At 50.8% G+C, this 27,824-nt stretch overlaps 1 protein-coding gene across 1 annotated transcript in view; it reads left to right on the top strand.

The window, feature by feature from the left end:
- atp11c (ATPase phospholipid transporting 11C) overlaps window positions 1-27,824 on the top strand; it is a 55,276-nt gene that overhangs the window by 23,374 nt on the left and 4,078 nt on the right. Inside the window, 27 exon segments of the mRNA XM_064329191.1 lie at window positions 290-379; window positions 8,098-8,178; window positions 9,162-9,269; window positions 9,923-10,051; window positions 10,581-10,669; window positions 11,542-11,592; window positions 11,934-11,998; window positions 12,151-12,232; window positions 12,634-12,784; window positions 13,141-13,338; window positions 13,642-13,812; window positions 15,126-15,277; window positions 15,279-15,350; window positions 16,030-16,101; window positions 16,206-16,279; window positions 16,370-16,473; window positions 17,406-17,587; window positions 18,011-18,277; window positions 18,720-18,888; window positions 19,360-19,462; window positions 20,225-20,370; window positions 20,666-20,725; window positions 21,345-21,472; window positions 22,300-22,435; window positions 22,534-22,599; window positions 22,991-23,094; window positions 23,217-23,373. Coding sequence (XP_064185261.1) covers window positions 290-379; window positions 8,098-8,178; window positions 9,162-9,269; window positions 9,923-10,051; window positions 10,581-10,669; window positions 11,542-11,592; window positions 11,934-11,998; window positions 12,151-12,232; window positions 12,634-12,784; window positions 13,141-13,338; window positions 13,642-13,812; window positions 15,126-15,277; window positions 15,279-15,350; window positions 16,030-16,101; window positions 16,206-16,279; window positions 16,370-16,473; window positions 17,406-17,587; window positions 18,011-18,277; window positions 18,720-18,888; window positions 19,360-19,462; window positions 20,225-20,370; window positions 20,666-20,725; window positions 21,345-21,472; window positions 22,300-22,435; window positions 22,534-22,599; window positions 22,991-23,094; window positions 23,217-23,373 — 3,207 coding nt within the window.

Below are 27,824 nucleotides of genomic sequence, written 5' to 3'. Positions count from 1 at the left end.
GCAGCGGGGCCGCCGTTGATGTCGCCGCGGCTCGGCGGAAACGCATAAACATGAGAGCGGGTAAACAGGGGGACGCGCTTAATCCCCGGGTGAGCCTGTGTCAGGCTGCTGGATTCCCCCTGTCCAGCCCCCCAGCTCTCAAGTGTTTGGCTAAGTGCGTAAGCGCCGCATTAGCATGACGTTAAGGGCCAGTGCGGGTGCGGCTCGCCTGCCGAGCTTCACACGCCACTTATTCGCTCATTCACCCGATGTGCTCTTTCTCCCCCCCCCCCCCCCTCTGCTTTCTCAGTATACCATTTGGAACTTTCTGCCAAAGAACCTGTTTGAGCAGTTCAGAAGGATCGCCAATTTCTACTTCCTGATCATATTCCTGGTGCAGGTGAGTCTTGCGTCTGCATTTTTTTAGGTTACGCCTCTGTCAAAGCGCTACCTTGTGCATGCGTGTGTCTGATGCCCGCACACACACACACACACACGCACAAAGACACACTCACACACATACGCACACACGCGCGTGTCTGATGGTCGTTGTGTATAAGGTCCGATTATTTTCAGTGCGGGCAAAATGTGCAACTCCGCAGGAGAGAGAGCAGTCAGGCGGGTCGTTCTGCAGTCTGTTCCTTCTGTGGGTCGTGACCGTTTCGGGAAAATGTTTACACTAAATGGCCCTTAAAACTGGATAGAGATCAGCCCTATTGAACATAATGGAGATAATGGAGGACGCAGAGGCCCAGAAAAAGAGTTGGGCAGGGGCTGCTGGGTGGCGCATCCTGCTAATGCGCTGTTCAGCTGCGTGGGTGGGCGCAGCGGACAGTTACTCTACCAGTCCTGACCATTATACTGCGCTGTGCTCATGTGCTGTAGGGTAACACAGGTAGGTGGGGGCTTAATTTGGCGGGAAACCAGCACCCCCCTCTGGCTAGCTGGGCAGGCGCAGCCTGCTCGCATCTGCTATGTGTGAAGTGTGCTCCTCCGGCTTGGCTACTGCGTGTGAGTTAAACTGCAGGACTGCCAAGCGAAAAGCCACCCCCCATTGCATATTTCAGAGAGCGTTGCAGGGGAGATTGCAGCGACTAGCACAAATGCGCACTTAAAAAAAAAAAAGTGTCCTTTGTTAGTGGAACCCAAAAAAAAAACAGCACCCAAATGTGTCCCGGAGGTTTTGGGATGACGCAGTACTGCGGACCTGGCCTCCGCGGCGGGGTGCCGGGGTGTCTCTGCGCCTCACTGTTTGGAATGTCGGGTTGTGGAGCAGCGGGGGGGGGACGGGTGTGTAAAGAGGGCTGAGGCCGGTCTAAATTGGGCCTTCGAGGGCGCTAACATGGCCGTATAAAGGCAGCAGGCTTCAGCACTTCGGCGGGATCTGGAGTAAGCCTGTTACCTGGAGCAGATGTGCCTGCGACCTGCTGCCTCTTCTCATGTACTGGCACTCTGCTCGATTTCTGTAGAGAATGGGTGTGTGTGTGTCTTTGTGCAAGTGTGAGTATGTGCGTGTGTGTGCGTGTGTGTGCGTGTGTGTGTGGGTGAGTGTGTGAGTGCATGTGCGTGCATGTGTGTGTGTGTGGGTGAGTGCGTGAGTGTGTGAGTGCATCTGTGTGCGTGGTGGTGGTGTGTGTGTGTGTGTGTGAGTGTGTGTGTGTGTGTGTGTGTGTGTGTGTGTGTGTGTGTGTGTGTGTGTGAGTGAGTGCCTGCGTGGGTGTATGTGAGTGATTGCGCATGTTTGCTTCCCTTAGTTTACTGATGATGTTTACTCAGCCTGGCATGTAGCTGGCATCTCTGCTAATCCAGGAGCTCTCAGGGGGCCTTCTTACCCAAACCACGCAGGGTCCCGCACACACTGCCTGCTGTAATAGCACCAAGAGATCAGAGCCACACACGCACACAGACACACACTCTCAGACACACACTCATGTGCACACACAGAAGTGCACGCACACACCCACATACACTCACACACACACACTCTCAGACACACACACGTGCACACACACACCCGCACACGCACCCCCACACACACACACACACACGCACATAAACACACACACACGCACATTCACACACACACACCCACACACCCCCACCCACCCACACGCACGCACGCTCGCACACACACACATTCATGCTAGCCGTCCTGTGTGGCTCTGAGACTCATCGCCAGGCTAGAAATAGACACTTAAAATTCTCCTGTGAATTCATGCAAATGCATCATCTGAACCCCCCCCCCCTCCTCGCACCCCCGCACGTCTCCGCAGCACTGCTGACGTCAGCGAGCAGGGAGTCCTTTGTAGTTCTGAGAGCCGCAAATAGACTCTGGCTGATGTGTAAAAAAACCGCAGCGCTCTGCTATTAATAGAGCGGCTTACCTTCGCCGAGCTCTCTGCAGACTCGCGCCGATCGATGCGAGGGAGGGGAGGAAGAGGCCGGACCACGCGCCCCCCCCCCCCCGCCCGCCCGCAAACCCCCCCGGGCCCGCGAGCGTGAACACTGTTCATTATTGTGTGACATGCACCCTGCCAGCAATTTATTAATGCGCTGACAACCTGCTCCATATGCCTTTCCAAAGCATCTGTGCGCAGTCCGTAACCATGGTCACATACGCCTCAACACCCGCACTAGCCGCTAGCTGAATGATACCCCCGCCCGCCCTCGCTAACCGCTAGCTGAGCGGTACAGAGGTACGAGAAGCCTTTCAGAAGGGGGGCGGCGAGGGTGTAGCCTAGCGCCGAAGAGGGGAAGAGACCGCACTGTGGGGAGAGGGCGTGAGAATGGTGCAGTGTGGCAGAGTGCGGACGTGACTGTGTGTGGTTCTGGTGTGGGAATTAGTGTACGTTCATTGCAGTTTGGTAGAGTCAGTGGCGATGCGCGTTAGCTCATTGCGTTGTGGTGCAGTTTTGGCTGCCCTGAGTGCAAGGTAACTTGTAGCACAGTAGATTAATTGGGGATGTGTGTAAGGTTAATACAGCGCGGTTGATACAGAGGTGAGCGTCAGTGGAAAGTTTGACAGTGATTTTGAGTGTAAGCATATTTACAGTGTGGAAGATTCGTTTGGGATGCGCGTAAGTTTAACGAGGTGAGGTGGGTCCAGGCGGGGGGCGGGGGGCGGGGGGGGTAGCGGTCAGCGTCACGGGACGGCGCCAGCGGGACGCTCCGTCCTCAGCGCTTTTTCGAGCGGCGCTCTTGATGTCTCTAATCGCGGGGGCCTCCGAGGCCTGCTCCCCCCAGATGGGCTTTTATCAGTTTAATAGATGGAAAAGGGATGTGCGCTGCCTGCGTTCCGCCACATCCATCACCCCCAGGGCCCCGGAGCATCGGAGCGCTTTTCTGCTGAATAGGCCTGCTTCTGCAGAGCGGGTCGGGGTGGTGTGGCGGGGGGGGTACTTAATAAAGTAAAGCTCCTGAGAACAGGACAGCCGATTCTCCGCAGCACGGAAGCCAGTCACAGAGCAAACGTTTCGGCGGTTTTTCTCTGGCAGAAAGGCGCTTGTTACTGGCACACACGCGTAGAAGCGGCCTGCAGTTTCTGTGTGTCAAGACGAGCCCCAGTTGTTCGTAGTTCCTGTGGGAGGAAACGGCCGTCTCACGCGCCGTGGTGGATTTCTGCCCTGTCATTTCCTACGGCGCCTTCGGGAAGCGCGTCCTGTTTCCGGCAATCCCACCGAGCCACAGACAGCCACAGACAGCCACAGACCCCCGCTCTCTCACTCGACGGAGAACTCCTGCAGCGCGTCGGGACTCGCGTCGGCCTGTGGCGGACTCTGGAGCGTTCGCGGTATGCCTGCCTGAAGGGTCTCTGTGGCGCTTTCGTGAGTGGTTGGTGCACGTGCCGGGGCTAGCGTCGTTGCCCCGGGAACGGCCGCGCGGCACGCGCTCCACGCGGTAAAGCCCTTCCCGCCTTCAGCCCGGCCCTTCATCTTCATCTTCATCTCAGCCTGCTCTCTGACCTGGAAAAACTCATACCCATTAACAGACCGTGCGTTTGGTACAGTCTCTGTCTGGGACGGCGCTCGTCGTCTGTCGGGTTTAAAGTGCAGACTGGGATGCTATCCAGAGGAGTAATGTTTTGACATTGTCCAAAATGTTTCACTCAACAGTTCATGCACTTTTAAGCCAGTGCACAGATGCTATCTGTGAGTCTCCTCATTGCTTTCAAATGAAGCCATCAGAGGGCTATGCATTATGCATTAGGTACTCTCTGCCTGGTGACCGTCTGTTCCCTCATACGTAACCATGACTGTGTGGCTGATCTTTTTCTTCTCGGTCCTCTGCTACACCAGTTGATCTCTTGTAGGGTCATTTTCTTGCGTTCGTGTTTACCGTTTTTCTTTTATAACCAGGCACTTTTCTTATGTTGTATTTAACGTCGGTACAAGCCTGCACTGTAAGTCATGGCTTGTAGTACCCATGCCTCTTGGCTAGTGTCACCATCCAAAAAAAAAGAAAAAGTGCTTTCAGTAACTCATCTCCATACGATACGTATTCAGATAGCTTGTGGGAAGGTGCGGGCGTGGTACGTGAAGGCACAGTGCTTTCTGCACCTGCCCGCACGCCTGCATGGCTCTCGGTGTGATTTAAACTCGCAGAAAGGTTATCTCTCCTTTGGAGGTTATCTTTCCTCATTGGAGGACTGCATCCTGGGAACTGGGGCTTGAAAGGTTGAGTGGAGCCCGGAATTCCGCTGAAGTGCACTTTGTTATAGTGCTGCTTTGCATATTTTGATTTGAGAAGGTTATTAAGCAATAATGCACTCCGGCATACTGACCTCAAGTGCTGGGTGCCTTGCTTCCGGCTGATCTTGTTTTACAGTTATTTTAAGCAATATTACGTTGTGTGTGTGTATATATTATATTGTGCGTGTGTGTGTATGTACGCATGTGTATATAGGCTATATCCGGTTCAGCCTGTCCTCTGGATTATGCGGCTATCCTCTTGCAACCATAAATGTAGCATGATGTGCCAATCAAATGTAAGAAGTACAAACATTATTAAAATGATTAATAAAGTGAGGAGAAGCAGCCTTGTAGCAGCTCTAGAGGGCTGATGTAGTTCTTCTGTCAGGGTGGGTGTGTTAAGGTGAGGGAGAGTGGCTCCCAGGAGTGGTCAGGTTGTGACCGTGAGCTGACTGCTGTGGTCTATCTGGTCACACCCTACGTTCAACCTTCTCCTTCCTCTTAAACCCTGTACGGCCATCTTATAGAAGGCTTCATTATCACTGCAACTAATAAGAACTATCCGCTCTGTGAAGAAGCCAAATGGTTCAACTCCAGCTGGCTGTTTAAATCATCCAGATGGTCTCATCTCACAAAATTTTCCTTTTTATTTTTAAGAAGCTCGTGTGAAGACCTTGAGGAGAGCTGAACTGAAGCTCTGGTTTTGGGAGGGCAGTGAATTGCAAGACCTCATTTCAACCTTTATAAAAATGTATAGGTTCATATTTATTCATCTTGTATGTTCATATATGTTTTGTGCTTTAACAAGCAACAAAATCGATGCCCTACACTATGTACTGTTACTATCGTTCAATGAAATGATTCCTGGCATAGCTTTGCTTCGTCAAACACTTGATTTAAATTTTAATTGTTAGTTTTGTACTACCTTTACCATTTGGCAAGCCAAATGCAATGGAGTTGTGGATACTGACCAAATGGTATGTTATTTTTCTGGCCATTTCAGTGAAAAGCTTTTCCCAAAACGACTCCTGCAGTCTCGCTAAGCACTACCTGACTAATAGTTTGCACGTGCTCATTAAGCACTACCTGCAGAACCTGGCTGGCCATGTATGCCCAGACTCAAAGGCAATCACCACCTCATTCCAAATGCAGGCAATACAGTTAACCTTCTGTTTCTGGGAGTCGGCAGTGGCAAGATAAACCTGGCTTTGATCTGCTGGGCTCGGCTGGATAAGCAACAGGAAAAAAAAACAGCTTTTGAAATCACGCATTGCATCTCATCTGAGTCACAGTGATACCGTAGATAGTCGTGACATAGAAAGTGATACCAGACCTCCTCCTCTTGGCAGTGCAGTTGGCCCCTCTTCTTTAGCCTTCCTCTACGGAATCGATCCTGTTAGCGGGAAAGGGGAGGGGCTGCATGTTTGCTCTGTTGGGTCTTGTTGAGCTCATCAGTGGTTTATGGAGGGAGGAAATGAAAGGTTCGATTAAGAACGCTGTTATCTTCCTAATCGAACACCTTCCAAAAACATTTGAAAAGCAGGTCATGTTGCCTGATTTAGCTGGTTGGTGTTCTGAACTCTGAATATTTGGCCTCCGTTAGCATCATTTTGTACGGTCATATAACGTTTGGGATTTGGCTTTGGGTTTCTCGACCCCACGTCTCCACTGCTCTGTCCGTGTCTGCGGGTTTTATCAGTTTTGTCATGGACAACGAGGTCCAAAGCTTTGGCTTCTTGTTGATCGGATTGCATTTTCTGTTTCAATTTCATGCTTTCCAGGCCAAAGCATTTGTATTTTGGCAGAACTGGGGGGTTACTGTCAGTGCCTTTGGACTTTGGATTGGATATAGCATGTTGAGTTTTTTCTTTAGTATCGTAGGTTCGTATGACCAGACGTGCACAGTTTTTGACCTACTAGTAACAGGGTCAAGTGAGTATCGTCTGGTCAGTGTAAACCAGACACAAAGCATTAGACTTTTACTTACTGGCCCTGTACGGTTGTCAAAAGTGAAACTGCAAGTTAAAGTGCTTATCTGTTTGTAGCGTATACCCTGACTTGTGCTTGAATTGAACCCATCTGTGAGGGTGAGATAGTCAAATAGACATTTTGGCTCAGATTTTTGTCAGGTTGTTAAATGAAATATAAAAATGAAAATGCAGATTTTTATTATCCAAAGGGTGGGGGGGGGGGGCGGTGGCTGAACCCCATAATGCCTCTACATTGTCTCAAAGAGAACCAGAGAACCCCCCATGGTCTTTTAGTGTTCCCTAAGAGGAAACCTGTCCCCTGTCTTCATTGAAATCGGGTCCTATACCTCACATGACTGAGATCCTGATTCAGTTAAAGCACTGAAGTTCACCCTCGGTGTCTCGCTGACTGAGCAAGCAGCACAACACCGACGAACAGTCGCTCCTTTTCTGTGGCCAGGCATTGGTGATCAGCCAATCACTTCCTTGCTTTTTAAAATCAGCCGTGACCCCGCCCCCCCAAAGTTCAATACCTTTTATGCAGCCGTACAGTTTACTTGGCACCGCTACGTTAGCGTTGAGCAATCACAGGGCAACTGCCTGTTTGATAAAAATCTCTGTTGAAAGAGTGTACCGTGTGTGAGAATTCAGTTCTGTGAATAGGCGGTGTCGTTTTTTTAGAGGGTTGTAATGCTGTAATTATGTACTGCTGTGAGGGAAGATTTATTTGTTAGCGTGTTTATGTCGCCTCAGTGTTTTTTCTGTTTTTGTATCGTGGCAGCTTTTCATATCTGGAGTGTGTGGAAGATGGGGAGAGGTTGGTTTTCTGCAGTTTGCTCCGCTAGTTTGAGGCTAACAGTACTCTCTTGGTTTGTTCTGACTCGCTGATTAAACAGAAACTTTTACCCGAATACCATCGAGCACGAGGCCAGGTTTAGTTTAGTTTAGTTCAGTCTGTTTTAAAAGTGTTTTAAAACCGAGGGCGTGCCATGTTGACAGCCCAGGATGGGGCTAGAAAGCCACCAGTGCTTAAATGGGCCTCCCCCTCATCAGGAGCACAGGGCCGCCAACTCTTCTGCTCTCAGGCTCTGTCTCACTCGCTCAGGCTGCCCGAACACATCTCACGCCAAATAAGAGAGAACAGAGCCCATCCCTGATCATTACGAAATTATGTTTCTGGTCCTGGGTTCATACACAGTACAGAAAGACTGTTGATTGGCTACCTGTCTTTGATGTTTTGACACCACACACACACCCCCTCCCCCAACTCCCTGTATTTCAGTCTCAACAAATCTCAGTCCATCCAGCTGACCACGGTTGGCAACTCTGATGATGATTATGATGATGATAATAACGAGAACAATAATAATAAAAGCAAAACTAGAAAAAAAGTTAGTGGGAGCGTGGTGAGTAGTCAGGGTGGTGCCGTTGACAGGTGTGCCCTCTCTCTGTCCACACAGGTGATAGTGGACACCCCCACCAGTCCTGTCACCAGCGGATTGCCCTTGTTTTTTGTTATCACGGTGACTGCAATCAAACAGGTGAGTGACGCCATTGTTTCTTGGATACCATCCCTGCCCTGCCACCCCCCCCCCTCCCCCCCTCACCTCCACCCACTCCTCTTTCCTCTCCTCCCCCTCTTGCCTTTTATCTCCCCTATCTCTTCTGTTTTCCCACTTTTATCTCCCCATTCTCAGTGCTCTCCTCCCTCCATCCCTCAGTCCTCCTCTCCCCCTCCCCCCTCTTTCTCTTCATTTACCTTTTCCTTATCGTCCGCCCCCCCCCCCCCCCCTCCGCGCCGGTGTGTCCTGAAGAACGGAGTTTGTTTTCTCGCCGTAGCGGAGCGGCGTGCGCGGGCATGTTCCGCGGCGATCGTTCTCACGGTCTGACATCATAACCGCGCGTACGGGGGCCTGTCCCGTCTTGCCCGGAGCCCCGCGGTAGAATTTCGTTCCCGAACGGCGCGGCTCACGGCCGCACGAGCGCTCCCCGTCGCCGCTTCTCTGCGCGAAAAAGGCGCAGCGTGCATAAAAGCGCATTACAACCGCATCGGATTCAAACCTGAACCCTGAACCCTGAATCGGTTTCTCATTTCTCACAGGAAGTGTGTCACTGTTTTCTCAGGCTGCCTTGCCGTGTCCTTAAAAGTGACTGTGAAGGCTTGTTGACCAATCGAGACGCAACAAGCCGTTTCATTGCCTCCTTATCGTTTCTGAATCTGTTCTTCTGAAGGAGGTCTGTTTGCTTAAAGGGCTGCTTGTGAAATAGCCCGGCGAAGTGGAATGATGAGGTCACTCACACAGAAATAAGATGGAGTCTGTATTATATGGAGCGTGCTAAGCACCTGAACGCCCCATTCTCCGTAGAGCACAACCATGCCATCGGCGTGAAGACTGGAATCTCTTTTTCATTTGTTCTTACTTCTCTCTCGGTCTACTCCTCGTTTTCTCTCCACCTCACCCCCTCTCCCCTCTCTCTCCACCTCTCCCCTCTCCCCCTCTCTCCACCTCTCTCCACCTCTCAGGGCTACGAGGACTGGCTGAGGCACAAGGCGGACAACGAGGTGAATAAGTACCTGGTGACGGTGCTGGAGGACGGGCAGAGGTCGCGCAAGGAGAGCGAGAAGATCAAGGTGCCGCACCCCCTCTTCCGCTAACGCGTACCCCCCCCCCACACCCCACCCCACCCGGGGTCCGCATGCCTGCACCGGGGGCTGAGCAGGGTAATGCCCGGCTGCCCGGTCCAGCCCTAGAGGGGCCCGGAGGCCTGTGTTGGGTTCGTGCTGGGTCCCGTTTTATTTCACCTGACAAGCAGTTGAGTTGAGGCCAGGCTGGGCTGAATTATTAGTTGGCAGGTTTTTTGAAATTCAATAAAACCTTAATTGATTCATAATGCGTTTGTGCGCATATTATAATTACATTACTTCAGCTGAGCTGCACTGCATAGGAAAGCTATTTGCTACAGTTGGAGTATTTTAACCTCAAAGAAGGATCGCTGTTACTTTTTGTGACTGTGTTTAAAAAAAGAAAAAAAAAGAGGCTTCTTTCCGTTAATTCAAGATGAATTAAAAGAACAGCCAGTCGTTACACATACGCTGCTGGTTCTTTCTTCTTTGTCCCCCGGGTCAGGGTCGGCTGGGGACAGAGAGAAATGATTAAGCTGGGTGGGGCTCAGGTGGGGTCGGGGGTCGGAGGTCGGAGGTCGGAGGTCGTCGGGTCGGGTTTGCTCCTGGGAGCTGTGGCGCACGGGGGAGGTTTTGACTGTGTTTTCCCTGTGCGGGCGCAGGTGGGCGATGTGCTGGAGGTGGTGGAGGACGAGACCTTCCCCTGCGACCTGATCCTGCTGCGGTCCAGCCGCGATGATGACACCTGCTTCGTCACCACGGCCAGCCTGGACGGGGAGTCCAATCACAAGGTCGGGAGGGACCGTTTCTCCGAGAAACCTTCGGCTCCTGCTTCAGACTGGCCCCTCAGACTGCCTCTCATTTTACCTCAGAGCTCACAGAGAACCACCGAAACTGCCTCTTATCCCTCCCTCATTCCCTCCCATGACCTGCCACACTCCTTTCTCTTTCTTTCAATTTCAATTTCAAAGTGCTTTATTGGCATGACAAATATAGGCACTTGTGTTGCCAAAGCAGTGGTTATACATACAACTATATACAATTAATCCGTTATATAAAAAAATATAAAAAATCTTTCTTTCTCGTTCTCTTTCTTTCTCTTTCTCTTTTTCTCGGCATGATACATGTATGACACTAAAACATCTGGAAAAGGAAAAATTACCAAAGCGTATGGAAAAGGAATGAACGAATATGCGTGCGCACATGTATGTGCAGTATGTGGAGTTTGCACTGGAGCGCAGATTAACTGGACGTTCGGAGTGTGTTGTTATTGTGTGCGTCGCGTCACGCAGATTCTCATCCGCCCTCTCCCTCCCACAGACACACTACACAGTGCCCGACACTGAGAGGGATCTGGACTCGCTCAATGCCACCATTGAGTGTGAGCAACCCCAGCCCGACCTCTACAAGTAGGAGCTGCTGTGGCCGTGCGCCTGAGTGTGTCTGTGTGTGCGTGCTTGCGTATGTGCGAGCCCCTGTCTGTTTGGCTGTGAGGACATGCGTGTTTCGTAAAAGTTGTGCAAGTCGCTCTGGATAAGAGGGTCAGCTAAATGCTTGTATTGTAATGTAATAATGTTTCTGAGATGTGGTTTCAGTTTGTTCATTAACCTGGATTTTAATACGTGTCATTCTAGCGCTTGTGACTCTGCTCTGGGCCAGGTTATGTTTTTTCACCTCGAGTGTAATGACCTCATCTTTGGATGATCTTTGAGCTAGTGGGATATACACGTTTGTCCAAACTTCCTCTTACATTACATCCTCTATATTTCCACTCATTGTTCATCGGACTGTATGAGACAATGATAATGTGTTAGCCCCATCTAGTGTTCAGGTGTGCTCATTGCTCCAATATTTAGACATAAATAAAACAAAGATTTGAAGTCCTATGTTTAGACTTTAGATCTTATATGTATTACTTTTTACTAAGCAAGACAAAAAGACTGCCATCGAAGTGAGACAGCTTGACTCATTTCAGGATTTGCCAATGGGGTAATATGATTTCACTTGTCAAGCAAACGGTAATTTAAAACAAGCAGATATTTTCTGAGATTAAAAATATAAGATTTTAAGACAGAGTAGACGACTGAAACACTGGCTAAGACAGGCTGTTTCTGACGGTGTATCTTTACAGCTGGAGGAAAGTGTGCTGAGTTTATGGCAGTGAGGTTGGAGCTGTTCTGTTAGCTCTGCAGTGGCGGTGAGGTAGTGCAGGTCTAGAGAGGCGTGATTTTGCCCCCCAGGCTCCGGGTCCTCACTGGGGCGTGTCTCTCTCTCTCTGCAGGTTCGTGGGGCGCATGCACGTAAACAGGAGCGACGGGGACCCCGCCGTGCGGTGAGCCCCCCCTCGTCCCTCCGCCCCGCCCGCATCCCCTCGCGCCCCTCCTTTCCAAAAACCGCACCGCGCTCCAGTGGATTGATCTGTCTTTCTTTTCCTCTTGCGTTTCTCTCAAATCATTACTTTATCGACCCCTAACTCCTGAACGAGCGTCAGAGCGAGACGGGTCTGGCGGGTGTTCAGAGACGGCTTAGGAAGCGCTCTGGGACGCGTGCATCACCCCGCCTGTTTGTAGCGTTCAGCCCGGGAGTCCTGCTCGAGCGCACTGAACGCTGTTTGCTCAGGAGCTCTGCGGCGTGCGCTGTTGAGTTGACTGAGACTTGTGTTTGTGTGTTCAGGTCCCTGGGCCCAGAGAATTTGCTTCTGAAAGGGGCCACTTTGAAAAACACAAAGAAGATCTACGGTAATTGCTAGGGCAGTGTTTCACTGTGTACAATGCAATGATTTGGATGCCCGCGTTAAGTAAAATAGGGGGTCCAGTTATCTGAAATTTGGTCAAATTGAGCATGCCCCCTTCCTCGCCCCACCTCTCACCTCTGCTCCCCTCTCGTCCAGGCGTGGCGGTTTACACCGGCATGGAGACCAAGATGGCGCTCAACTACCAGGGGAAGTCCCAGAAGCGCTCGGCTGTGGAAAAGTAAGGAGGGAGGGAAGTGAGCGAGGGAGAGGAGAAGGGGGAAAAAGAAAGAGAGATGAAAGCTTGAGGGACAGGGACAGCTGTGTTCAGCTGGTAACGGCAGCAGGTTCGAGGGTCAGATGATCCTCGGGTTGGGCCCCTCGATGTTTATTTCTCCTTCGCGGTCACGGTCCTTGCGGTTAACACGAGCAGATCGCTGTTATTCAAACATAGCCCAAAATAAAACTTGCAGCGCGGCAGGGGAGAGCGCTATGATAAACAAAGGAGAGAGGGAGAGAACAGGACTTTCCGGAACGGTAGTGCCGGTATGTGGCTGTTTGTGCTGACCTCACTGTGTGTGTGCGTGCGTGTGCGCGTGTGTGTGCGTGTGTGTGTGTGTGTGTGTGTGTGGTCTCTCTCAGGTCGATCAACGCCTTCCTCCTGGTGTACCTGAGCATTCTGCTGAGCAAGGCGCTGGTGTGCACCACGCTCAAGTACTGGTGGCAGGGCCGGCCGGGCCAGGACGAGCCCTGGTACAACCACAAGACCCAGAAGGAGAAGGACACTAACCAGGTGAGGGCCTGGAGCCAACGCGCCTCCCTGGGGAACGCACACGGCTGTGCGCGCACGCGTGTGTCTGTCTGTCTGTGTGTGTGTGTGTGTGTGTGCGTGCGTGCAGGCATGCACTTCAGGGGTGTACTGAATCCGTACTTTCAGGTGCTGTGGTTAAAAACTCCTAAAAGATGTCTGAATGGCATGAATACATGGTGATCACGTGGTCCTGGTTTTGCTTATACACTTTGTTGTACGTCGCTCTGGATAAGAGCGTCTGCCAAAGGCCTGTAATGTAATGTGATGTGATGTAATGATGTGTGGTGATTGTAACAGCAGCTGCACAGTGATGTTGTAATGATGTTTTTGCGTTGCAGTACCTGAAGATGTTCACCGACTTCCTCTCCTTCATGGTGCTCTTCAACTTCATCATCCCCGTCTCCATGTACGTTACCGTGGAGATGCAGAAGTTCCTGGGCTCCTTCTTCATCGCCTGGGACAAGGACTTCTACGATCCCGAGATCCAGGAGGGGGCGCTGGTCAACACCTCTGACCTCAACGAGGAGCTTGGGCAGGTGGGAGGGGGAGGCAGTGAGGGCTGCTGGGGGTGAGAGGGGGGGCAGATCAGGTCCTGCCTCCGCACACTGACCTTGGCTACTCCCACAACTGAAATAGTTTGGCTGTAGATCAGTCTTAGACGGTTTGGCAGATAATTACCTACCATTAAACGCTGGGTTCATTACATTGATTTATGCTGGCAGTATAACTGCCCGAGAATTAATTGTCCGTTCTTATTGTTCTAGTCTATTAATTGAATGTGTTTTTTTTTTTTTTTATTGCCTTGACTTGTCTGATGCAGTTCCTCTCATGGCCTGCAGGTGGAGTATGTGTTCACGGATAAGACGGGCACCCTCACGCAGAACAACATGGAGTTCATCGAGTGCTGCATCGACGGCTTCCAGTACAAGTCCCAGGGCCCCCAGTCCGAGGTGGACGGGCTCTGTGTTCCCGACGGGCCCATCAGCAAACTGCAGCAGAAGGCTGGCAGGGTGGGTGTACCTGCCTGATCTGGAGCGCGCACACACACATACACATACACATGCACATACATACACACACACACACACATATACACATACACATGCACATGCACGCACACACACGCACATATACACATGCACATACATACACATACACATATACACGTGTGCGCACACACACACCCACACACAGATACACATACACAGACACATGCATACAAACACATTCACACACAGACACACATACACAGACACACACACATACACGTGCACATACACACGCATGCACACGCACACACACAAACACGCACGTACACACACGTGCGCATACAAACACATGCACACACGCATACAAACACACGCATGCACACGCACATACGCACACACTCAATTATACTTTATTATCCAATTATACCTGAGTGTCACATTGAGATTTATCGCCTCGTTCACAAGAGACCTACCCAAGATGGGGCCAGCACTGCAGAACAGAGGAGCGCAAAGTTCAGGCATCCAATCCACACAAGCCATATCGGGGGACCTGATTGTTTTGTGAACAGGTGGGATGAGGTGTCAGCGTGTAGGTCAATCCGGCGGGACCTGACTGTTCTGGTCAAATGTTTACAGGCATTAAACATTCTCCCCTCAGAACTGAAGCTCTGCCTCAGTGCAGTGCGGGGAGGTGGTGTGCTGATGATAGACTGCTTTATCCATCTGCCTGTGGACGCGTCTTCTTATTGTCGGTTTGGGAAGCTGCGGATCTTTTACCTTTTTTGGCTCATGTCTGCTGCCTTTGTGTCCTGGCCTGGCCTTTCTTGGCTCAGTCTCTCTTGTAAAAGGGGTTTTAAACTCAGTGTAACCTCCTGGTAAATTGGACATTGATGGCTGTGTCTACCCTGTCCTCATTTGTCAGGCAAAATGGCTGAGGAATGACCGTACCGTTTGGTCAGTATCTACAGCTCCGTTGCATTTGTGATGGAGGTGTGGTACAGCAGAAGCAACTTAAATCAAGTGCTTGGCAGTGGAGAGCAGTCTGACAGAAATCATTCTGCTGATCGTTCTTATTAGCAGTGTACATTTCAGGGAGTCAGCTTTGTTAAAACGCCAAAGCTACTGCAAGCAAAGCACGCACGCACACACACGCACACACACACACACATGCACACCCACATATATGCACCCACACACACACACACACACACACACACACACAGGTGTGGTACACACACATGCCCGCTCATGATACACATTACAAACACACACGATACGCAGAACGCTGAATGCCTGGTAAAGTGAACAGTGTCCCCCCCTCTGTGCGTCCGCAGGAGAAGGAGGAGCTGTTCCTGCGGGCTCTGTGCCTGTGTCACACGGTGCAGGTGAAGGAGGCGGGGCAGGGGGAGGACGGCCGGGACCAGGGGGACCAGGTGGACGGGCTGGACCAGGGGGACCAGGGGGACCAGGTGGAGGCTGGCGCGGACACGGCGGCGCGGCAGCGCTGCGGCTCATCGCTGTCGCCCGGACGAGGTGGCCCTGGTCAAGGGGGCCATGAAGTAAGGAACTGCGGCGGCCCCTGCCTTTGGCCCCGCCCATTCAGAGCGGACGCTCAGGAAAACTCTGGTAGGCACCGTGCTGGGGCTTGGCCCTGAGACGAACATTCAGTGTGTGAGGACATACTCATGGTAGACTTAGTGGACGCACCTATGTGTTGAGTCAACATTCAGTGTGTGTGGGGTTAGACTTTGCCTCTTGTGTAGAGTGAACATTCACTGTGTGTGGAGCATTGGCCTCTGTGCCGTGTGAGATAACCCCATTTAACATCGTGTGTGAGGATCTTTACCTCTGTGTTGAGTGAACATTCAGTGTGTGAGGAGCTTTGACCTCATGTGTTGAGTGAACATTCAGCGTGTGAGGAACTTTGACCTCATGTGTAGAGAAAACATTCAGTGTGTGAGGAGCTTTGGCCTCATGTGTAGAGAAAACATTCAGTGTGTGTGGAGCATTAACCTCATGTGTTGAGTGAACATTCAGTGTGTGAGGAGCTTTGACCTCATGTGTTGAGTGAACATTCAGTGCGTCAGGAGCTTTGACCTCATGTGTTGAGTGAACATTCAGTGCGTCAGGAGCTCTGACCTTGAGCGTAGAGAAAACACTCTGTGTGTGAGGAACAGTCAGTGCAGTACACAGGATGCATCTGTGTTCCTCACCACGCTCCGCTCTGCTCATACGCAGGTATGGCTTCACTTTCCTGGGGCTGGAGTGCAAACAGATGAAAATCCTGAACCGGAATAACGATGTGGAATCGTAAGTCACAGCGTGTTGGCTTTGAGATTTTACATTTATTTATACTGGCTTATGTTGTCAGGTTGTTCAGTAAGACGTTTGTAATAATCTGTTCTGTCCCTAAGGTATGAGCTGCTTCACGTGTTGAACTTTGACCCCGTGCGGAGACGGATGAGCGTGATCGTGAAGTCAAAGACGGGTGAGTTTTTGTGGTCCTCTCGGGTGCGTTGGTGACCGTTGAGAGCTTGCGGGAGAAACGGGCTCCTCTGACCCCTCTCTCTCCGCTCAGGGGAAACGCTGCTGTTCTGCAAGGGCGCCGACTCCTCCATCTTCCCCCGCGTGAAGCCGGAGGAGGTGGACAGGATACGCATGCACGTGGAACGCAACGCGACGGTCAGAGTCTAAACCGCGTGGTTGAACCGGAGGAACCTCCTTACGCACACACTGCTGGAATCACACTTCTGTCTCCTATCACACACACTTCTGTCTCCTATCACACACACTTCTGTCTCCTATCACACACACTTCTGTCTCCTATCACACACACTTCTGTCTCCTACACACACCTCTGTCTCTACACACCCTCTGTCTCCTATCACCACTTTGTCTCTATCACACACTTCTTCTATCACACACCTTCTGTTCCTATCACCACTTCTGTTCCTATGCCACACTTCTGTCTCCTATCACACACACTTCTGTCTCCTATCACACACACTTCTGTCTCCTATCACACACACTTCTGTCTCCTATTGCACACAGCCTGTCTAGTGAGCTTCTACACACGTGTTTCTGCAGTAGTTTCTGCTCCTATTTTGTCATTTTATACTTTTTATGTAGCGTAGCAACTGTGTATACTGTAAATGCTATCCAAGACGTGTTTGAGATCTTTTTAAATGTCTGTAGTGTTTCTGCTTTATTTCAGTTGCTTAAAGTAAACTTTGGGTGTGTGTGTGTGTGTGTGTGCCTGTGTGTGTGCATGTTCTCTTCTGCGTATGAATGTGTGTGTGTGTGTGTGTGCCTGTGCTCTTTTGCGTGCGCTTTTGTGTGTGTGCTTGTGTGTGCATGCTTGTGCGTGTGGGCATGCATGTGTATATATGTGTGTGTGTGTGTGCATGCGCGTGTGTGTGTGTGTGTGTGTGTGTGTGTGTGTTGTGTGCTGCGCATGTGTGTGTGTGTGTGTGTGTGTGTTTGTATGCTGCTTTTGTGTGTGTGTTGTGTGTGCGTGTGTGTGTGGGTGGTGTGTTGTGTGTGTGTGTGTGCATGGCGTGTGTGTGTGTGTGTGTGTGCGCATGCGCGCGTGTATGTGTGTGTTTGTTTCTCAGGAGGGCTACCGCACGCTGTGCGTGGCCTATAAGGAGATGAGCGTGGAGGAGTTCGCTCAGGCCGACGCTGGGCTCAGGGACGCTCGCCTGGCCCTGCAGGACCGGGAGGAGAGGCTCATGGCCGTCTACAACCAGGTGGAGACCGGCCTGAGCCTGATAGGAGCCACGGCCGTGGAGGACAGGTCTGTGCTAGCCAAACTGCGCCAGACCAATGCACCGTCCACCTCATCCTGTGCCTGAGACCTGAACTGTCACCACAGGCATTTTACAGCTGCCTTAATTAAGTACCAGCTACCATTACAACACGTATGATCATAATGAGAACAGGACCAGACAAGACGAGTTTTAGAGGTGTAGGACATCTCCTCAGAGTCTAAATCATCTCTGAGGGTGGCTAGCCTTCAGGCTAGCATTTTTAAAATGCCCCAGGAAAGGATTCTTGTTGTACAGGCAGCATTTATTTCTGTATGTTGTAGTGTCTTTACTCTGTTGACGGTGGCAGTTGTGCCATTGTGTTTCCTGTAAGCGCCAGTTCAGGTGAACAGCAAGGCTCGTTTCTCTCTCCTCTCCTCTCCTCTCCTCTCCCCCCCTCCCCCCCTCCCCAGACTGCAGGAGGAGGCGGCCGAGACCATGGAGGCGCTGCAGGGAGCGGGCATGAAAGTGTGGGTGCTGACGGGGGACAAGATGGAGACGGCCAAGTCCACGTGCTACGCCTGCCGGCTGTTCCAGCGGGGCACGGAGCTGCTGGAGCTGACGGTGCGCACCCTGGAGGAGGGAGGCCAAAGGCGCGAGGAGCGTCTGCAGGAGCTCCTGCTGGACTACCACAAGAGGACGGTGCAGGACGCCCCGCCCGCCAAGGCCGGGGTCACCAGGTCAGCGCTGAGCGTCCGGTAACTTCTCTCTGTCAGGCGGGAGAGGGAAAGGGCAGATGTCATGAATGAATGGATCGTAGTATAACGGTTAGGGAGATGGGCTTGTGACCCAAAGGTTGCAGGGTCAAATCCCATGCAAGTACACTGCTGTTGTACCCTTGAGGAAGGTACTTAACCTGAATTGCTTCAGTAAATATCCAGCTGTATAATGGGATACTATGTTAAAAGGTATGTAAGTCTCTCTGGATAAGAGCATCTGCTAAAGACCTGTAATGTAATTATTCTTTTGTCAATTGAAAATCCCACGAGTCCAGTTAGCCTCTGGTTGATGTGAGTGCAGCACTGGGGTGAAAAGGTGCGCACGTGTGCATGGGTGAAGAGGTGTTTGTGTGGCAGTGTTAAGCATCGACGCGCTCAGTAACGCCCCCTAACCGTGCGATAGGAGGTGGTCGGCGGCGACGCAGGAGTACGGCTTCATCGTGGACGGCGCGGCGCTGTCCCTGGTGATGAACGACGCTAGCGCCCGGCGCTACAAGAACCTGTTCCTGCAGATCAGCCAGAGCTGCTCGGCCGTGCTCTGCTGCCGCATGGCCCCCCTGCAGAAGGCCCAGGTGAGCCGGGGTGGGGCGGGGACGGGACGGGGCGGGGCGGGCCCTGCTTCGATTACGCCCGGGCTCTGAGCGTATGGAGGAGTCTGTGATTACATTCATATCAGCTCTAATTTTGTGGGCAGGAGTCTGCATTGGCCTGGCACTGACTCTGCCAGGTCTTCTGTGGCTCGATGGGGGGAGATTGTGAGTGCTCTGTTTAATCTCTTTTCTCTCCTTCTCTGTCACTTACTCTTCCTTTGTTTCTATATTCCAACCTCATTTTCCCTTCCTCAATCCTTCCCTCCCTCTTCCTCACTTTTTCTGTCTCTCTTAACCTCCCTCCATCTCTTCCTCCATTATCCTTCCCCTCTCTTCTTCTGCATCCCCCCCTCCCTCTATCGTCACCACACTCCCTCTTCCTCCTCCCTCCTCCTTTCTCCACCTCCCACTCCCATCTCCTTTCTTTCTCCCCATCTCTCCATCCCCTTCCAGATTGTGAAGATGGTGAAGAACTCCAAAGGGAACCCCATCACGCTTTCCATTGGAGACGGAGCCAATGACGTCAGCATGATCCTGGAGGCGCACGTGGGGATAGGTGAGATGTCACTCAGCCCATTAATAATTCATGATTAATGACTAATCGGTACGAGCCTTCTGCTCCATCACCCTGAATCTCGGCACTGAAGCAGCCCTCCAGCTCTGGCCCTGAGCCTGGTTTTTAGCGGTTTAGCTTCCGAAACAGAGCTCAGTACTCATCCTCAAAACCCCGATTCCACATCTTAAGCCTCGTCAGCCTGTCAGCTTCTGAGCACGGATACGCATGCACTCTGACAAGTACTCAACACGATCAGACCCGACACCAGGTTTGCCAAAACAGAATCATTGTTTGTTCCAAAAAAAAAAAGAAGCTTGCTGCATCCTAAGAAAAACGAGACTTGACGTGCTGTGTAGCCGGAATCATGGCTGGACAGAGCGTGTGTACAGAAGCCAAACGGCTTCTTAAATAGGCTGCTTAAAGGTGCTCTCCATTACAGAAAAAATTACACGAGCGATGGGGCGACTAGCACCCCCTGCTGGTGGGTGGGCGAAACAACCAGGTCTGCTTATGAATATTTTACACAGCTGATATACTGAGCTTACATAAGAATACTTAGCATATTGCTTTTCCACTTACTGGATAACCTGGCACATGCGCTGATGATGAATCATAATGTTATCAGTTCGTAAACAGATTTTTAATGGCCTAGGCCAGAAGGGCTAATAGGCACTTCAGCCCCTCAGAATGTTCGACCTCAGTTTTAACTTTGGAAAGGCGCTCACCCGTACCCCTGTTCGCCCCGCCCCGTGCGCTCTTCAGGTATAAAGGGGAAAGAGGGGCGGCAGGCAGTGCGGAACAGCGACTACGCCATCCCGAAACTCAAGCACCTGAAGAAGCTGTTGCTGGCCCACGGGCACCTGTACTACGTGCGCATCGCCCACCTGGTGCAGTACTTCTTCTACAAGGTAGGACGGGTCACACAGACCCAGAGCAGGCTGTAGTGTGCGTGAGGGCTTCAGGAACACGAGCTCTCTTTATTTAGTTTGGTACTCTGCAATAGCAGGATAGGCTCATCTGTACCCTAAAAGTAGGTACCATAAAGTGTAAGTTTTACAAATAATGTCCTGTGCGCCTTGAGTCTGTGGTGTTACCATTCAAGCCGCTGTGAAAAGATGGCAGCGAATGGTCAACTCGTCCTGACAGAGAGCGACGGCCAAACATCGCTCGTCTTTACCTCTCTCTTCTCTCTCTCTGTTTCAGAATCTTTGCTTCATTTTACCTCAGTTCTTGTTCCAGTTTTTCTGTGGATATTCACAGCAGGTGAGCGCTCCTGCTGCGGTCGTCTGGACCTGGTCTCGACCCAATCAGGGCCGACCAATCAGGAGCATCTCCAGATGTCTGCGTTCCTCCCCTATAAACTCTCCTTCCCCTCTCTGCTCCCGGAGTGCCTGGTCAATGATACATGCGTATATCGTATATGTATACATTTATAAACATTCACACTCAGTATAACACAGTCACATCAAATATACACACTGCAGTCATAACACACTTAACACGCAGCCAACTAGTGTTATTACACTGCTGACACTAGATGCATATCCACCAAAAGAAGTGCGTATACTCATTATGCTTTTATTATTTGTACACACACCTGTGTATGTTTGCATTTGTATACATACATTAACATGTGCATATTTGTCTATGTACATGTGTGAATATGCTCAGATATGCATTTGCATATTGCTGCACAACAGACTTGTAGGTGCTCTTCGTTTTGCGATGATGGCACCACAGAACCAGGTTGTTCTGCAGCTCTGTGCGTGCGTGCGTGTGTGTGCGTGTGCGTGCGTGTGCGTGCGTGTTGGGTCGGTGCGCACGCGTGTTCCTCTCTGTGTGGTATTAACCCCTGGCTGCCCCTCCCTGCCCTCCTCCCCAGCCCTTGTACGATGCAGCCTATCTGACGATGTACAACATCTGCTTCACCTCTATGCCCATCCTGGCCTACAGCCTCCTGGAGCAGCACATCAGCATGGAGATCCTGCTGGACGACGCCGGCCTGTACAGGTGAGGGAGCCCGGGAAACATCCTGCTCTCGTTCAGAAAGAATATCTCCCAGTCTGCCGCTCTGCGCCTTCTTTCACTAAACAGGATAACAGAGTTACCTGGGTAACTGTACCGGGTAAAACCCGGAAACCCACCCAAATCTGGAACATGGACTGAAGTAAAAAGAGCTGTCCTGGGTTTCAGTTTTACTTTTAGTTACCCAGCGAACTCCATAACCCTGCTTTGTGAAATACCACCCTCTACCGCGTTCATGAAGCTGCTTCAGTTCCCATGCAGATCACTGTTCAATCTACAGTAAAGCTGCTAATTCTTACTGCGTTTTGAAGTGCATCCTCACAGGTGTTTCATTTCCCAATGTGGCTGAAGTATTAAAACGAAACTGGGGGAAAAAAAACACTTAGACCATAATCATCCAATCATGATACGCGTTTTAGGCGAGGACAGACTGCTGATGTCTTTTTTTCCCTTCTTGGCACTGGAATGTTAACGTCCTTTATAATTCATGGTTCATGGTCCTTCTGATGATGTATTACTTTTATTCCATTGCGTAAATCAAAAGTCTGCACTTCACCGTCTAGCACAGTAACTTCTTAATTTATCGTTCTCCCTCCCTACCAAACTTTTCTCCTTCTTCTCTTTCTCTCTCTCTCGCTCTTGCTCGGTCTTTCTCTATCCCAATCTCTCTCCTTTCTCTCTCCCTCTCTTTCTCTGTCTCTGCCTCTCTCTCTCTCTCTCTCTCTCTCTCTCTCTCTCTCTCCCTCTCTTTCTCTGTCTCTGCCTCTCTCTCTCTCTCTCTCTCTCTCTCTCTCTCTCTCTCTCTCTCTCAGGGTGATAGGGAAGAACGCGATGCTGCGTTGGGGTCCCTTCCTGTACTGGTCGTTGCTGGGCTTGTTCCACGGTCTGGTCTTCTTCTTCGGAGTGCACTACCTTTTCGGAAACCCCGCACTACAGGACAACGGCCAGGTCTGCCGCGCGCTCCGCCCCCACGCACTGCCACGCCCGTCCCGGACATTTCAGCCCGGTGTTCAAACTAACCTCAGCCCTGTGCTCCTCTTCTGCAGGTGTTTGGAAACTGGTCGTTTGGGACCATAGTTTTTACAGTCCTCGTCTTCACTGTCACCCTTAAGGTAAAAATACTTCTTTGTAAACATTGCACGAAAAAAGCTAATTAACTTTATTATTAAAGTTTATTTTAGCCATAAGCAGTCTGGGCTTGCCAAGTGATTTTTGAGAACTGAGCCTATGCTCCAGCCCAGTATTCAACTAAATCCGCCTTCTTGTACAGCCCAGTTGGAAACTATTGCAGCTCGTTTATTGTCTTGTTAGTTTTTAAAAAATTACACCGCACCAGACACAATTGGGCTCATTCCTTTCCTTTAGTTTTTTTTTGTGGTGGCAGGAAAATAAATGGCTTTATTAATAACCAGACTGCCCTCTCAAGCGGACGTGAGGGTTTATAGGGCTCATTCTGCAGTGCAGGCGAATGAAAGCCCACTGATCCCTGCTGTGTGTTCACAGCTGGCTCTGGACACGCGGCACTGGACGTGGATCAACCACTTTGTCATCTGGGGCTCCCTGGCCTTCTACGTCTTCTTCAGCTTCTTCTGGGGCGGCATCATATGGTGAGCACGGCGCCGCCCTGCTGGACAGCTCGCAAACATAAAAGCCCTTTAAGAGCATCGGCTGCGGGTTTGTGTGTGGGGGTGTGAGTGACCGTGGGGTCTCCCCCCTCCTCCCCCCACAGGCCCTTCCTGAAGCATCAGCGGCTGTACTTCGTCTTCGCTAACATGCTGAGCTCGGTGTCGGCCTGGCTGGTCATCATCCTGCTCATCCTGCTGAGTCTGCTCCCCGACATCCTGTTCGCCGTGCTCCGCCGCCCCCGCGGCCCCCACCCCCGCCAGGTACGGCCCCGCCCTCCTCTCCTCCCCTCTCTGTGTCTGCTCTCTACCTCCTCTCCTCCCCTCTCTGTGTCTGCTCTCTACCTCCTCTCCTCCCCTCTCTGTGTCTGCTCCCTACCTCCTCTCCTCCCCTCTCTGTGTGTCTGCTCTCTACCTCCTCTCTGTCTGTGCGCTCTACCTCCTCTCCTCCTCCTCTCTGTCTGTGCTCTCTCCCTCCTCTCCTTCCCCTCTCTCTCTCTCTGCTCTCTACCTCCTCTCCTCTTCCTCTCTGTCACTGCTCTCTACCTCCTCTACGTCCCCTCTCTGTCTCTACTCTCCACCTCTCCTCCTCCTCTCTGCTCTCCATCTCTTCTCCTCCTCTCTGTCTCTGCTCTCCTCCCCCTCTCTGTCTCTGCTCTCGATTTCCTCTATCCCTCCTCTCTGTCTCTGCTTACCATCTCCTCTCCCCTTCCTCTCTGTCTCCCCTCCTCCTGATGCCCAGTTTTACCCAAGTCATCCCCTCTTTTTAATCCCCCTCTGTTTTCTCTGCTTTCTTTCCCCTCCTTTTTTCTTGTGACTCCTCGAGTCCTCTTTTGGTGCACTCCTCTTCACGTCATAATCACACCAATCCTGCCCCACCCCTCTGATATTGCCATCAGTCTGAGTCCCTTTGCTCTTCTCCGTGTGTAAAAACTCAGGTCCTCTCTCCTCTACTCATGATGCAGTTTATTTTCTTCACTGTTCTCTCACTAGCAGGTTTATAGGTTTGCCCAGTCTGGAAGAGCCAAGCGATCTTCACAAATCAGTCTCACAGTCATCGCCCCCAAGTGTGTTTGTCTGTCGCTCTTCTTATGGATGGGATGTCAGTCTGACCCAGTGCAGTCTCCCTCATTCTGTGTCCCACGTTTCTGTGTCTGTTTGTGGATTTTTAGCCCTTTAACTCATTTAAACTCCACCCCCCCCATTGAAAGTCATAGGCAGGTATATTTGATCTCTATTTTTGTACATGCATTGATGATTCTCTGTCGCTAGTCACTCAGGCCAGTCTGTGAGAGCCGTCAACCAGCTGAGCCGGGTCGTGGTCACATGATCACAGGCCCCTCCCATTTTTTTAGCTAAAGCCAGGGACGGTTCTCTTCGCCCTCACTTTGACACTTTCTGTGGTCACTCGGCGTGGAAACATGCATGCGTTTCCCCCTCTGCCAGCACTCCTTTCCTTTGCCTTCTGTCTCTCTCCCTCTCCCTTCCTTTTCGCTCTTATTCACTCTTGTTTTTTGTTGTTTTTTCCCCCCCCGCCTGTCATGCTGTAGATGAAGCAACGTCTTCCTTCCTCTGGGACCTCCACTATCTTCATGCTGTCGCAGACCGCCAGCACTCACAGCTTTTCCTGGAGTGACTGAGGTCTTCCTCCTGCCTGTCCTCCTCTTCATTTCCGCACCTTTTCAAGAGTTGATTTAGGCTGCCAGTTGTGCCTGCTCTGTGGCCCAATACGAAGACAGCTACCTTAGAAGGCGGCATTTTCGCTATTTTTCCACACTTATCCTTCGTAGGCACGTCCCTATGCGTCCCTCTAAGATGTCTGATTTTGGTTAAAAGGCAACATCTGATGCATCCTTCAGCTGGAAAGCTATCCCATGGGTCTTTGCAATTGCCTCGGACGTTAAATTAATGGCCGCTCAAATCAGTGAAGTGATAAAACTGTGAATATGCAGTGAATTCCGTAATTCATTGTAGTCATATCTAAAGGTACATTTTAGTTATTTAATACACTGGAATAATGTATTTAATGTTTTTAAGCCTGTATGAGCTTTCTCTGAACTAACCCAATAACTGGCTAGTAATCACGTTACTTCCCAATAGAACAAGATAACGTAGCGCTAATTTGGCTATCCAGCGAACACACCGAGTTACTTAACGTGATAATCTGTTTAAAAAGTTGCTGAACTAGTGACTAGTTATGTACTTATTTGAACGTAAAAAGACAAATTTAGTTTTCCCTTAAATGGAGACTTGTAACAATTCCAGCTACAATGGCAGAATCAGTATGTATTTGCATTGGGCCTCTTAGTTGGAAAGTGAAAGCTGGTCAGGTGTAACGAGTTCATGGGTACACAAACCCTCTGTGACGTCATTCTGCCTTCGACGTGCGTCCCAAATTCGCTGCCTTTTGAAGTTCCTTTTCCGTTAGGGCGCTGCCTTCAGAGGGAGCTCACGAAGGAAGCAGGCAGCGAGGCAGCTGTCTTCGTATTGGGGCACAGCCCGTCTCTTGCTTGGAAGTATCGCTGCTGTCTTGCTTTCAAGTATACAAACGTTTCGCTGCCCTGTCCCCTGTACCTCCCCTGTCTGCCTCTGTCGCCAACCTTGCACAGTGACACAATGGCCGTGTCCCGTTGCTACCTGTCCTGGAGGGTGTGTCTCTCGTACAGACGATACATGCATCTGCTGTGATGTCATGTGATGCGGTTAAAGGAAGTTACGTTTGAAGCCATAATTAACGACCCTCCCATTAAACGCAGAGGTCATTTTTGTGTGACCTGCTGAATCTGGCAGCACCTGGCTCAAAGGTCACTGAGGCCTGTCACTGACCTGGTTCGTGTGGTTGTGGTTGTGGTTGTGGTTGTGAAACGGCGCTCGGGCGGCTGTGTGGAACGGCGCTGCACCGCGCCGCGGGGTGGGACGGGTGCCGCGGGGTGGGACGGGCCCCGTCTGCCTGGCCTGGCGTCTGCTCTGTCTGCATGCCTGTCCCAGCGAATGAAGCACGCTAAGAGAGGCGGGGTCACGTGGGAGCAAAGGTCACCTGCATGCGTGCTGTAGGCCCCGCCGCAGACCCAGTGATGCACCCCGCCACACCCGCGGTGGGATGTCCTAGTGTGTGTGCGTGTGTGCGTGTGTGTGTGTGTGCGTGTGTGTGTGTGTGTGTGTGTGTCTTATTGTGCATGAGTGAGTGAACATTCCTGCGTCTGTGGTTGTGTGATTAGAATGCTGAACATTGATGAGCCCTTAAGTTCACTCCAATAGTACGCTTGGATCTGACGCACACCAACTTTGTACTTGACAGTGCCAAATGTGTTAGTATGAATCATAGTATTGCGTGGAAGCCTGATGTTTTTTTTTTTATTGTTGGACTTCCACGCAATACTATGTTCCGTACTATTCCGTTTTTCAGTTTATTGAAAAATTGATAAAATACATCAAGGATCTTATGTTGTCCAAAATCTGAGACTTTAAAAAAGTTTTTATTGATGCAGTAACACGGTGTGTTGTTGCATCCTAATGTTTTCAGTGTGTGGGCATGTGTTGATAGGTTTTTCTGTCTATGTGTGTGTCTGTGTACGTGTGGTGGTGTGCACTATTGGACTGTCTGTGTGTGTGTGTGCGAGTGTGTCGGTAGCCTGGGTCTAAGAGTGTGTCACAGGTCTAAGTGTCTCTTGCCTCGCCCTTTCAGAAGAAGCCGGCTCAGTCGGGCGTGGGGTCCCCCCAGTCTTCAGCCAGGCCCCTGCTCATGAGAACCTTTTCAGACGAGTCCAATACTGTCAATTGAACAGGTATCAGACCACGCCCCCTCCCTCCCAGGTGTCTGTCAGGTCTGGTGATTCCACTAATCAGAATGAATGAAAACAATTGTCCCTCCCTCTCTGCACCTGAAGGGTACAAAACCCATTCTCTCGCTCTCAGAACCAAAACAGCTAGCTGAAACAGTGCCCCCCAGTGGATGTGAGACAGCATGGAGCTCCTCACATGGCTGTGGAAATATTCAGCCCATCCTGCCGACTTCTGTGTTGCCAAGAAACAGCATTCCTTATAACAGACACTTCTGGAGCAAAATTTAAATCTGTACAACAGGTGGCAGCACTTGCTATGTGAATCCCTTGTTGATACTCCCAGACAGACTGTATCAAAAACAATTTCTGACCTTAATAATTGTTTGGTTGTGATAGGGAAACTAAGGTTCCACAAACTCCATTTGAGCTTAGATATACAATGTGATCTTCATCACTCACCTGTAGATGGCAGTCAAAGGGACAGTTTTTATAAACCATTTTTAAAAATTAATTCTATTTAATGAATCAACTGGGAGTCAACTGGGAGTAAATGCTGTGTCCTTCTCTCAGCCCTTCTCACTGTCTCCCTCTGATACACACAATCTTTCAAGCCCCTGCATGTTTTCACAGTTAATTTCCTGTGGCTCGTTCCCTTTTGAAAATGAACTAAATGGCCTGAGGCACTCTGGTGTGGGGTTCTTCTGTGTCACGAGGTTGTGTGTATATGTGGGTGTGGGTGTGGGTGTGTGTGTGTGTGAGAGACCGTAATTGCGTGTTGATGTTCACAAATAATTACAGGTGCAATACTTCCCTTTTCCAGATCTGTCTTTGTTGGTAGCTGTGGTGGTTGTGGTGTTTTGTAATCGGGGTCCAGTCTTGACCGTCGGTCGCCACGTCTGTCGTTTGGTGTTTGTGCCCTAGGTTGCCATTACC

Source organism: Anguilla rostrata, chromosome 3 (assembly GCF_018555375.3).
Source record: "Anguilla rostrata isolate EN2019 chromosome 3, ASM1855537v3, whole genome shotgun sequence".
NCBI classification, from domain to species: domain Eukaryota; kingdom Metazoa; phylum Chordata; class Actinopteri; order Anguilliformes; family Anguillidae; genus Anguilla; species Anguilla rostrata.
Note: the sequence above shows the minus strand (reverse complement) of the source record. Positions and strands in the feature narration are given on the sequence as shown.